General features: G+C 49.0%; 5 protein-coding genes across 5 annotated transcripts; 3 read left to right on the top strand and 2 right to left on the bottom strand.

The window, feature by feature from the left end:
• Positions 1–126: 126 nt before the first annotated feature.
• Positions 127–1,169, bottom strand: PC9H_004191 (uncharacterized protein; the record flags this gene model as incomplete). Its single annotated transcript, XM_036773778.1, has 6 exons — positions 127–264; positions 323–496; positions 556–886; positions 943–986; positions 1,035–1,086; positions 1,138–1,169. 6 exons carry the CDS (start codon positions 1,167–1,169, stop codon positions 127–129), a joined length of 771 nt encoding a protein of 256 aa, XP_036635251.1.
• Positions 1,170–3,785: 2,616 nt separating this feature from the next.
• On the top strand, positions 3,786–4,758 carry PC9H_004190 (uncharacterized protein; the record flags this gene model as incomplete). Its single annotated transcript, XM_036773777.1, has 5 exons — positions 3,786–3,821; positions 3,882–3,902; positions 3,963–4,067; positions 4,124–4,642; positions 4,702–4,758. The coding sequence occupies 5 exons, from the start codon at positions 3,786–3,788 to the stop codon at positions 4,756–4,758; spliced, it is 738 nt and encodes a 245-aa protein (XP_036635250.1).
• Positions 4,759–5,484: 726 nt separating this feature from the next.
• PC9H_004189 (uncharacterized protein) lies at positions 5,485–6,465 on the top strand (the record flags this gene model as incomplete). The annotated part of the gene is made up of 5 exons (XM_036773776.1): positions 5,485–5,517; positions 5,574–5,594; positions 5,666–5,770; positions 5,825–6,343; positions 6,409–6,465. 5 exons carry the CDS (start codon positions 5,485–5,487, stop codon positions 6,463–6,465), a joined length of 735 nt encoding a protein of 244 aa, XP_036635249.1.
• A 1,373-nt stretch (positions 6,466–7,838) lies between these two features.
• Positions 7,839–9,193, bottom strand: PC9H_004188 (uncharacterized protein; the record flags this gene model as incomplete). Its single annotated transcript, XM_036773775.1, has 4 exons — positions 7,839–8,208; positions 8,262–8,605; positions 8,657–9,094; positions 9,146–9,193. The coding sequence occupies 4 exons, from the start codon at positions 9,191–9,193 to the stop codon at positions 7,839–7,841; spliced, it is 1,200 nt and encodes a 399-aa protein (XP_036635248.1).
• An 814-nt stretch (positions 9,194–10,007) lies between these two features.
• PC9H_004187 (uncharacterized protein) lies at positions 10,008–11,771 on the top strand (the record flags this gene model as incomplete). Its single annotated transcript, XM_036773774.1, has 9 exons — positions 10,008–10,036; positions 10,092–10,132; positions 10,207–10,314; positions 10,370–10,635; positions 10,690–10,779; positions 10,835–11,141; positions 11,206–11,531; positions 11,588–11,702; positions 11,749–11,771. 9 exons carry the CDS (start codon positions 10,008–10,010, stop codon positions 11,769–11,771), a joined length of 1,305 nt encoding a protein of 434 aa, XP_036635247.1.
• Between the last annotated feature and the right edge of the window lie 181 nt (positions 11,772–11,952).

Below are 11,952 nucleotides of genomic sequence, written 5' to 3'. Positions count from 1 at the left end.
CCTCTGATACAAAACCACGGACACTGGACATCGAGTGCGAACTATCACAGCATATAAAGCCATGTGCAAGTCTGTCTGTATTATTATCGCCACCCCTCTATCTATATCTATCATCTAGCTCAGTGCTCAACCAGTGCTCGCTGCTGCTGCGGTTGTAGTAGCCGTGGCCGCGAACGACATTGTCTCGATGCGGCCCTTCCCTTTGCACTCCTTCTGAAGCAGCTCGTTTATTATTCGGAACTGGCTGGGATCGATCAGGAGAATCTAGCAGTGAAACTGATCAATCTATACACCCAGGATAAGAGGCTGCAAGGATGCTTACTGCTTTCCATTCTATGTCCGTCGTCTCGTCTTCTTCTACCTTCTCCGCCCCTTCTAGTATTTTTTCTCGAAGCTTCTGACCCTCCGCCGGAGGCATGGACACACGGATGCGCATGCGCGTACGCTGAATGGGTAGCGTAGATGCTGTCTGTATGAGCTTAATGCACTCAGAAACCTACGTTATCCAACGCTCATCAGTAATCCGCGACTGGCACCCTCAACAGGACTGCGCACCTGGCTCTTTGCCGTCTTATTCTGTTTGACACTGAACCCCGCCTCATTCATCGCCTTCTCTATCATCCCCACAGGGTACGGAGTCTGCGTTTTGGGATCCACACACTTCTCTGAAACAAGTGTCGCAATCTCCTTCCTCAACGACGTCAAATCGTGATCCCGCTCTTTCTCGCCGACCTGCACCTCCCCCTTCTTCAATATTTCTTGGATGATCGTATCGATATCGTTCGTCCCGAAAGCTTTCTTGAGGTCCCCGGCCTTCGCTACCTCGCCCTTGGATACGTTCACGAAGACATTCGTGATTTGCATGACATCATCGAGATTGGTTTCCCTGCAATCATCGTCGTACCGTCTCTGATACCGGGAGTGTGAAGCGAGCAGACGTACACACCGTTCCTAAATTCTTGGACTTTGTTCTTGTAGCACGCAATCTGGTGCCCGTTCAGCGATACTCCAGCCGAAGAATCAATTCGGCTCACCTCGAAGCGCTTACCACCTTTCTTCAACCTCACGATGGAGACATTGGTTAATCTGTAATTCAGGTGAGCCTGTGTCAGCTTGAACTATGCTTGGAGGACCAACTTTATCTGATTCGAGGGTTGTTGAATGGGCATCACAGCAGTGGAAGTGGTAGGTCTAAACAGTATCGATCGAAACGCAGGTCCCTATGTGGAACTGCGTGACTCAGCTCAGGGGCCGGTAGCGCCGAGCGGTACCGCTTCCGTTCGACTTCATTCCGAGCAAGCACTGGGACCGAGGCTCCAGTGGATACCATACTTCAACGCGTTTCCTCCGACGTTGGCCGTCGATCCTTCAAGCGATACTGCTGGTGAACATCCTTCGGCGACCGGTTGCGTTGGCGCTGTTTTTAGGTTAATACGCACTCAAAATGCTCCGAGTTTACCGGAATGTTGAAAGCAACATAAGTGTCATAAAATAACGAATGGCAGTGGGCATCGGTGACAACGAACATAGCACGTTGGAATGAGATACTTTCCGAAGCTTATCTCCATGGGAGGCCAATTGCCACTCGTAGGCAATACTCAACTTGCCCGTCCAGACTTTACGTTGTAGAATCGCTGATCTATCAGATCTATTCTAATAAGTGAGTGATTCATCATCCCCCCGCTGCTCAGTAAGCTTATGCTGATTCATTCGTTGTCTAAGTTGTAAGCAACCTATCCTAGCATTGCTAATATCGCCATGTCGCCCGATGCGACGATCACACGTTGAAGCATAGCGCACGTTATTCGAGGTGGTTAGGTAGCGTTCAAACTTTGAGATAACCCGAGCAAGATGTCTACTCCTCAGATTACGCTATATACCAACACAAAGTAATTAACGGTTTGACACTGAACTTTGCGATATCTTGCTCATTGTGCATTTCTTTTCATGATTATAGGCCAGTCCTTACGGACGCTGCGTTCGTTCATTTTCTTAGTGTACCCTCGTTACCGTTTCATTGATGATTCTCTTTATCAGGTGGAAATCGCCCTCCGCGGAGCCAAAGAGACGAGCCATCGCCAGCTTCCTTCAAGCTGACGGAATCTCTCGTCATCCTCCAATTTATCGCCGATATCTTCCTTGAATCAAACCTTCTGCCCCGGTCGACCGCGCTTCAGCACGCTTCCTCGTCAACTTATTTGCCGAGAAGCTCAGAACCGTGCAATCCGATGTGCTAGTCAAAAGAGGTTCACCCCAGGACGACATTGCCGTGATCGAGGAATTGCAGAAATATATGCCTGTACCAGGGGACAACAAGGGGCCTTATGTCAATGGGAACACATCCACGAGCCTCGACGCCATTTCGACTGCTTTCTTGATACGTTTGGATGGATGTCTCAAGAGGGATGTCGGGTCGTTTCCCGATGGTGAAGGCATCAAGGCGTAAGATGTTCTGCGTACGTCTGAACGATATGAGAGGTATCGGGCATATCTTTCGGCGCTACTTCAAAGGGAGTCAGTCTTGGGAACCTTTCCTGAGGTGTGTTGTGATCGCACAATTAACGATTTTTCATACCGACCATTGGTACTTTGGTGCCTTCATTGTTGCGCTTCGCAACATCTACTACCTCTCCGCGTCCCCGAGGAATGATACAGATATACTTTGTATCAACATATTAGAAATGACTACTAGGCTTGGCTTTTTTACTAGGCTTGGCTTTTTTAACTTCTCAGTGGAGACTCATCCATTCGCAGCCGACTGAAAACTGCATAACTTGCGGTTAGAGAAAGCGAAAAGGACGACGAATCGACCGATGCGTGATGAATTCACAAAATCACTACGCCAAGAGTGGCTGCTATATAAAATTTGAATTTCAGTAAATACGGAGCACCTGGACTTCAGGTGCAGGTGGCTGCAGCCGACAACGACATACTATACAACCTCCTAAATGGACGTCATCACGTGCATAGTAGATACCACCAAGAAAGATGAGCCAAAAGCCAGTTGATTGCACTAAATCCCAAGCACAACTTCACAAGATTGTGGTACTTCCAAACGAGGTACCGAAAATGTGCCATTACCTCAATATTCCGGAGATAGCTAATTTGATATGTTGTCCAGAACGGCTACTAGGTACAGCGTGTCAAGTCAATCGGCTGCGTACTTTGCATCGGTGTCGGTATTGTACCCCGCAAGGGACTTCAAGCTACGGGGCCGGATTACACATTGGAAGTGTTGCCCGTTGAAAACCCCATCGCTCTGCTCTGCTCTGGCCGATTAGATAATCGTCCACCGCCACATTGTCTCTTTCCTGTTTATCGTGATATATAGCCACGGTGCACACCACACACAACCTCAAATTGTCCCAGAAACCAATATACCGTGCATTCCAACAGAAATGAACGTCGGGCACAAAGAACATAGTGTCTAGACGATTTCAGACACTTGCCGAAGCTTCTAGTCTGCGAAGTTAATAACCATTGGCACGCAGCACGCAAATTTGCCCATCTGTAGACGTCGACATTACGTCGTTGAATCGCGAACCTACACACGAAGTGTCAGATCTACTCTACCAAGTGAGTGATTTATCATCTCCTCACTGCTCGGTAAGCCTTTGCTGATTCATTCGTTGTTAAACTCGTAAGCAGCGTATCCAAGCGGTGCTAGAGCAGCCTCGCGCTCAATGCCCACCGAAGATCTCACGCTCACTTCGCGCAATATTTAAGGTGCGCGCCCCATAGTAAAAGGGTCCAGTATCGTAACCTTAGAATACAACCAGCACTAGATGTCGAAGCCTCAAATTACAGTATACAATACTCAGGCGAGTATTGGCACGGCTCTTAGACCTGTTACAATCTGCTCATTTTTTTGATAATTATAGGCTAGTCCGTATGGTCACTATGTATGGTCATTTCTTCCGAGTGCATTTTACTGCTGTACTTACTAGCTTCGCTTTTATTAGGTGGAAATCGCCCTCCGGGAAGCCAAGGTCGAATACACCTTTTACGAAGTGGACCTACAAAACAAACCATCTTGGTTCGTTGATAAGGTTAACCCAGTAGGAAAGGTAAGCATGTGAGTATTATCCCGTACTCAAACACCAGCTTATTGTGAACTTGCAAGGTGCCTGCCATAACGTACGGAGGCCCCGTGGTGCCGCCAAACGAGCCATCTCCAGCGTCTTTTAAACTCGCAGAATCCCTCGTCATTCTAGAGTTTATCATAGACCTCTTCCCAGAAGCAAACCTTCTTCCCCGCGACCCAGTTGAACGCGCCTCAGCACGTTTCCTCGTCAACCTTTTTGCTGAGAAACTTCGAACTGCCTATATCAATGTACTGGTTAACAGAGCCTCTACCCAGGAGTTCATCACCGCGATCGATGAATTACAAAAATACATGCCCGCACCAGGTGACAACAAGGGACCGTACGTCAATGGAAGCACTTTCACGAGCATCGATGCTGTTGCTGCAGGATTCCTACTACGCTTGGATGGATGTTTGAAGAGGGATATAGGTTCGTTCCCCGAGGGTGAAGGTGTCAAGGCATACAATATCTTACATACATCCGAACGTTATGAGAGGTATCGGGCATACCTCTCAGCACTTCTTCAAAGGGAGTCAGTCTCAGGGACCTTCCCGCAGGTATGTTCACATCACTTTCAATGATGATGATCGGAGAACTGGACCTTTGGTACTTGCAGGAGCAAATAGTTGCTGTGCAACGTGCGGTCTACTTGCCTTTCCGTGCTCCCGTTTGAGGAACGATAATGTTGTATCCTGTCGTGTCTACTACTATGAGAGAATTGCATTACTTTTCTGCTCAATATAACTCACCGCCTGAACGATTCGCGGCGGCCAAAGAAAGCAATAAAAATAAGACTGAGCAGTGGATGAAGCATCACTTTGTCTACTTTTAAAGGAGCTGCCGTATAGGTGGTTGATCTCAAAGTTATAAGCCGACCTTCAGCACATGGAGACATTAAGTACTCGTAGCCTGTATATCTCCTGTCTTGGTAGGGTCTATCACGTGTACAGCCGTAGATACCGCTAGGAAAGACCCCTTGCAAAAGACAAATTCCAACACATGTCCGGGTCGAAGCGAAGCTACGAAATCGAAGAACGACCCGGATAGCTCAGATAATGGTACGCTCGAACATGGGGGTACAGCTAACCTACAGTATAATTTCCAGATGTTAAGTGGTACTAGCACTCGTAGTAGCCACAGCCAACTTAAAGCCACAGCGGCGTGCCAGTTGAGTACTCAAACGTGTATGTACTGCATTCCATGTTGTACCCATAAAGATATTTATCATTTTCCGACTTCTCTGGAGCTACTGCTGACTCATTCGCTGCTCACTCAGCGAACCAGTCAGCAACGCATCAAGCCGTTAATATATGGAGCTGAAGATCTTCCAACCGCTGTGTATTTAACGCATCTCGCCAAGACTGATATGCTAGCTTCGCACAGAAGCTTACATCTCGAAATGACTCCACAGATCACGTTGTACACGACGAAGGTGATTAACGGCCCAGCTTGTGCTTTGTAACGTACGCTCACTTCTTTCGAACATAGTCCAGTCCTTTTGGACACTATGTATGTCCATCTCTCTCAAAATATCTAAGGTCATGCTGTTTGATAGAGTTGTTGTTGCCTACCACGACTAGGTTGAAATCGCCCTCCGCGAAGCCCGAGCGGATTACTCCGTCTACGAAGTAGATCTCGTGAACAAACCACCTTGGTACACCGACAAGGTTAATCCGGCGGGAAAGGTGAGCTTCTTTATACCCTCTTCAAATTAATCAGAGCCTATCCTGAGCTTCAAGGTCCCTGCAATCTCGTATGGAGGCTCCCCTGCTCCGGCAGATGCTCCTTCTCCTTCCTCCTTCAAACTCGCGGAATCCCTCGTTATTCTCGATTTCATCATCGACATCTTCCCAGAATCGAACTTGCTCCCTATCGACCCTGTGGCCAGGGCCTCGACACGTTTTTTGCTTAATCTATTTTCTACAACACTGAGAACTGCGTGCATGAGCATAGCAGCTTTCCGAGGGTCTCCTGAGGAGGTCCTCGACGCGATCGATAAACTACAGGTCCACATGCCCGCTCCTGGGTCGGGCCGATTTGTTACTGGGGACACGTTCACGAGCGTGGACGCAGTGGCAGCGGCTTACCTTCTACGCTTTGACAGGTGTTTGGAGAGGGATATAGGGTCGTTCCCCGAGGGTGAAGGCGTCAAAGCGTACCATGTTCTGCGTACATCCGAGCGTTTTACGCGGTACAGAGCTTATCTGGCCACGCTTGCGAAGAGGGAGTCGGTGAAGGCCTCTTTTCCTGAGGTATCAGTACTTTCTTATGTGCACATTCATCGTGGCTATATAGGGTACTGAAATTCCTTTCCCGCATATAGGAAAAGGTGCTTGCACAACTTGGGCACTTCTGGGTGGGCAATCGGGCCTTTGCCTAAGTCCTCGATGAATCGTATCCGTGGATCTGCTCAGTGTCTGGGCACTAATAAGAATATTATTAACCCTCTGTGTGATATATAGCATAAAGCTCACTTTGGACAAACTGAAGGATGCCGTGGACAAGTCCTCCTAGTCACGCGCCTTAATTTCAACCAAAAAGTTAACGATAAAATGATCAAATTATAAGGTAGGATATATGGAAGCACCGGAATTAAAGAATGGACGGATGGCAAAGTGCCTCCTAAGTAACAACAAACAGAAAGGACAGTGGGTAGATGCTGGACTAAAGCCAGATCACAAATATGCGTAACGGAAAGCAGTAGTAGCTTGTAACTTGAAAGAATGAATGCGAAATCATAGGGACAGGAAGTCTATGAGCTCGAGTGAATTAAGTGAGGGTCCATATTGAGGGAATAAAGTAGAAGCCGATTAGCTGTGATTATATGGCGTATATTGCGATGGTGAGGTAGATAATTGAAAGCAGTTGGACACAAGCTGTGAAGCTGCGAAAAGCAAGGCCCGAAAGTCTCAACGAGAAGGACGGTGCCGCGGATTTGGAAAGCAAACATGCGATAACCCGAGGAAGGATGAAAAGCGTTGGCCAGACGCAGACATTCTCTCCCCGATCCTCGATATTGACACGCGCGAACACCAATAGTCACGAGTGGGGCCATCGAGTTGGTCGGCTCTGTGTTGCCGTTCTAACATCCGGAGGTGCGTTCGGCTGAAACAGACAGCGACAATCTAAGAAGTGTGTATGCTGATTATGATATTATACCACGCCAAGGAGCGATGATATATTGATCCGCTTTGGATTCTTCTGGTACTCGTTTCGCCATCCAAAGGAGGAGGGTGGTTCGGACAGGGCTAGGCGAGGAGAGTCATGGTCGTCAACCATGCCTGGAGCGCCCTCGCACGGAGATCGAAGGGTAGTGGGGGCCTGTCAAAGTAGTCGCGTTGCACATCCTCTTTAGTCCCTTTCTGCTGGGGGCAAAAGTAGGTCGCATTTCGGATTACTGTCGACATTGCCCATCTCCGAGCCATCCAAAAACATGCAGTCTCGAAGCAGGGCCAAAATGAAATGCGCTGGCCAGACGCAATCCATCCGGACCCTACTCATCAACTGACATGCTCGAACGAGTTTCGCGATCATCGTGCAATGTGAATCATTGATGGCGGATTGTAGGTGGTCGCCAGAGTAAATGCGGTATGAGATTCTATGTGATAGCGAGATTGAAGATGTTTTTCATGGTGCTTCGAGAGTGATGCGGAAGAATTTGAAGTTATGATTCGTTGGTTTCATGTCGCCCACCCGCTCGCCATCTACGCCCTCCCCAACAGCACGTTCCTCTCCCCGTCCCGCAACTCCGCGCTAATCCTCGAACGCTGATCCCAGCACCTCCTCCTCGCGCGCTGCAGACTCAAAGTACTTAGGCGATTGCCCATATCTTGGTGTATATCCACAAATAACTTCATCCACTCCCCATAGAGGGATCTTACCGGGTGAACCAAGGCTAGACCCGCCGGATGTCTTTCCAGATCCTAAAGACTCCGTCGAGGAGTGTTCAGGTAACTTGCTGCGCGTGTCTTGCTTCTTCAGGTATGCAACCTGCCAGTCACAACGAATCTCTGCGATCCCAGCAGGGAATACAGTAACGGAGGGGTCGTCAGCCTTCTTCCGGCCGACTGGTTCCGCGCTGTACGTCCCAGTGTACATCGGAGATGCGATCTTTGCCCAGTCACTAGAATTGGAATGAGCAAACGAAATTATGGATACATGAGAGGAACGACTTACATGCCGGCAAAGTATCGATGGTCCTTCACGTGTTGGAGGTCGGATATACGGTTGCTTATCATACAGAGAATCAAGTGTTGCAAGGCAGGGCGAACAAGGTCCACGCGTCGGAAAGGGATGAAGTTACCCCGTTTGTCGAATGGCAATCGGCTAGTTGCCATTTGGTACATGCAGACGCCAAGGTTACGGATGTCGCCGACGAAGTTGGGGGAACCTCGCATAGAAATGATCGTTTTCCCCAAGCCACCAAGCACTGGTCGGCCTGTAGGCGTAAGATGTACGTTTGCCAGTGTGACATCGTTGTGAATAGTTTGCAAGTGGTGTAAGAAGATGAGCGCGGAGACCTGCAGCAACTGTCAGCCTCCGATAGTCAAGCATAAGAAGGGGGGACATACGATATGAGCCGCATAAAGTCGAGCTTGTCCTTTGTTGAAAGGTTGCTCGCGCAAAGCGTCCGCAAGTGTATACGGGTAGTAGTCCGTAAGGATATACTTCTCGCCCACCTCCTCCCAGTGGCTGACAATCTTGACGAACTCGTCGCATCCAGAGAGCAGGAGCATCATCATACGCTCATCGCGTAGTCGACTGCGTTGTTCGGCCGTCAGAAGGTGCGTTCGGTAGACACTGAGGGTGAAGTGCTGCTTGGTGTGATTGTGAGCGACGAGCCATACGTCATGTGAAGGTTCAGTGTGAATGCTTTGGACTATGGTAAGGTGCTTGTGTTCAATGGAGGGTGCACCAACGAGGGTGCTGCACGAAGATGCGGGACTCGAGCCTCGAGAAGACGAGCCCACGACGGGGGACTTGCGTAGTATGGGAGGCAGTGGTAGCGTCTACAGTCTACGTGTAAGCTGGGTATTGCTATGCATTAGAAGGATACATACCTGAGCGCGGGACTTCTTAGAGAAGATCTTCTTGAGGTTGAAAGGCATAGCGAAGTCGAGGGGATAAGTGGAGATGATGGGGGTTGAAGGAAGAGATAGAAAATGGGGGAAGAGATATCTAGTGCCAGCTATAAAGCAACGAAGTCCCTCCTCAGAGTGCAAGCCACCGGTCAGCCATCTATCCAGGATGTAACCCCTATGACAACTTGAAGCTCCTAACAGGAGTCCAAAGAAGGCAATTCCCGCCTAAATAGGCGCCGGTCATCGACACTGTTCAGGTTCTAGCACACCTGGTAGCAACTAGTAGCAGCCAAAAAGTCTAAATGCAGGGGAGGGTCGTAAATTGTGGATTAGGATGAGGACTGAGCTAAAGAAACTCACCTCGAGCGCATACATGGCCTCTTGGCCCACGAGACTTTGTCATATCTCGTATGGCCATGAATGGTTTGCGAGCTTCTTCGAGCGCGCGAGGTTGTTCTTGACATTAATGGAACGAGTCCTCTAGGACTTGTTCGGTCAGGAACTATGCACCATGAATGCATCAGTCTATCGTCAAGATTGTCGGAAGAAAGAGAATGAAGACTTGAAGACCTCGAATGGACCAAATGTGAGCCAGCGACGTGAAAGTGTGATGCTGGACATGAACTTTCGAGGACACATGGGAAACGCGTAAACGTTGAACCTCGACGCGTCTGATCCAAAGTGATCGTGGAAGTAAGGAACACAAATGATTGGGCGCTTCGCCCAAGAACATATGATTGATGGGCGTCTAAGCTTTGGCTTGATGGAGTGACTCCTCCGCTCGCGCAGTTCTTGTCCAGAACCACACCCTCAGATTTGAAACCGTGTAACAATTGCAGCCATGAAGGGCCTTGCCAAAGCGGTGAAAAGGTGTCGGCGCACGTCCTCTTCATAATGACCATTATTCATCGTCTAATGTCTCCAGAACACCGTTCATGGTGACCAGCAAGGTCGGCATGTCCAAGAGTTAGTTCGAATTATCGTCCATCGATGAGGGCGTTCAGATCATCTACGTTTCTAATGCTCCCTGTGACTCCCAGAGACCACCGATCCTGAATTCGACGACTATCAACGCCATTTCGCTGATATGGAAAAGGCGGCAGAGCAACTGCTCAAGGATACCAAGGCATTCATGGATGCAGTCACAGGTGCGCAGTATTGACAAATACAGTCACCGCTGCATTCATGGTATCGTATTGCTAGGTTTGTTCACTGCCGGAACGGGGTTTGCCACACATTACGCTACCATCTTCCGTCCTATCGGGGGCGAGTTTGACCTCATCGGAAAGCATCCAGAGGCTGGCCACACCATTAAGAATGTAGACAAGTTCGAAGCCGCCATGGACGATCTTCGAACCGCATGCATCCCGGAATTGGAGTTGATTGAGAGCAGGATAGTTGGGCCGACCAAGGAGCTTCAGGTAATCATGAAACAAATACGGAAGACGATTACGAAAAGGGAACACAAGGTTCGTCAAATCTAGCTTTGCATCCGACTCGACCGTACTCACACTTGGATTTAGCTGGTTGACTACGATCGCTTCAACAACTCGCTTACAAAATTACGCGACAAGAAGGACAAGTCTCTGAGTGACGAGAAGAATTTATTCAAGGTGCGCTTCTTCAATCATGCTAATGCACACGGTAACAGAAACTCCACTTTATCAGCTTGAGCAAGATTTCGAGGTAGCCACGAGTGAATATGATTACATCAATACGGCGTTGAAGCAAGACATGCCCCGTTTCATGCAGCTCGCAACCCAGTTCATCGATCCTCTATTCCATTCCTTCTTCTACATGCAGCTCAATATTTTCTACATCTTGCTGGAGAAGACCAATTCATTTGGGGAGGAGGCTAAGATGGATATTGCAAACAGGCCTGGCAGCCAGATCGCCGAGGAATACGAAGCTCGACGTGGTGACATTATAGCTGCCGTCGAGAACCTCCAAATCATCAAACGAATCATATCTGTCTGTCAGTCGTCTGTCCCTAATCACCTCAGTGTCGAACGTTTCGCTGACTGGATTCCGCCCCGCAGCTCGACTCGTTCAAGCAAATCGTGCGGGTGCTGGCCTCGGTCGCGCACCATCCACGGCCACCACCTCATCTACATCCTCATCATTGCGCGCTCCGCCGCCCATGCGTAGTGTCTCTTCGTCATCTTCATTCAAGAAATCCCCTCCCCCTCCCCCGGGACCTCCCTTAGCGGCGCCCCCGCCATATACTCCATCAATAGGAGGTCAAGCAGCAGCAGCGTCTGCTCTCACAAAGAGACCACCCCCACCGCCTCCCTTGAAGCCCAAGCCCAAGCCGGCATCTCCTCCAAGACAATACGTCGTTGCTCTGTATGATTTCGTCGCTCAGGTAAGAAGATAATCCCAGACTACCATGTATAGATGAAGCACTAATTCCATGTATAGGCCGACGGAGATCTGTCATTTAGGACCGGCGATCGCATCGAATTAGTCCAACGGACTGCGAGCTCAGAGGACTGGTGGACGGGAAAGCTCAATGGGCAACAAGGCGTATTCCCGGGTACGTGCTTCGCTCTCGTATCGGGCAACTTATTTAAGTATCGTAGGCAATTACGTCCAAGATACATAATGATACCCAATGGATCTGCTATTTATCCTGTCTAACAGCAAATGTTGACTATCTTTCGTCAGCGAATCATTTTACTGGTGTTCTGTACACGGCGCGCTGAAAGCTAAGCATATCTTACAATCATTGGTGTCGTGGGTCCATAAACGAACAACGACCTGTCATACTCCATGAGATATTTCGC

Source organism: Pleurotus ostreatus (genome assembly GCF_014466165.1).
Source record: "Pleurotus ostreatus strain PC9 chromosome Unknown scaffold_2, whole genome shotgun sequence".
In the NCBI taxonomy this organism is placed as follows: Eukaryota; Fungi; Basidiomycota; class Agaricomycetes; order Agaricales; family Pleurotaceae; genus Pleurotus; species Pleurotus ostreatus.
This window is presented reverse-complemented; position numbering and strand designations above follow the sequence as displayed.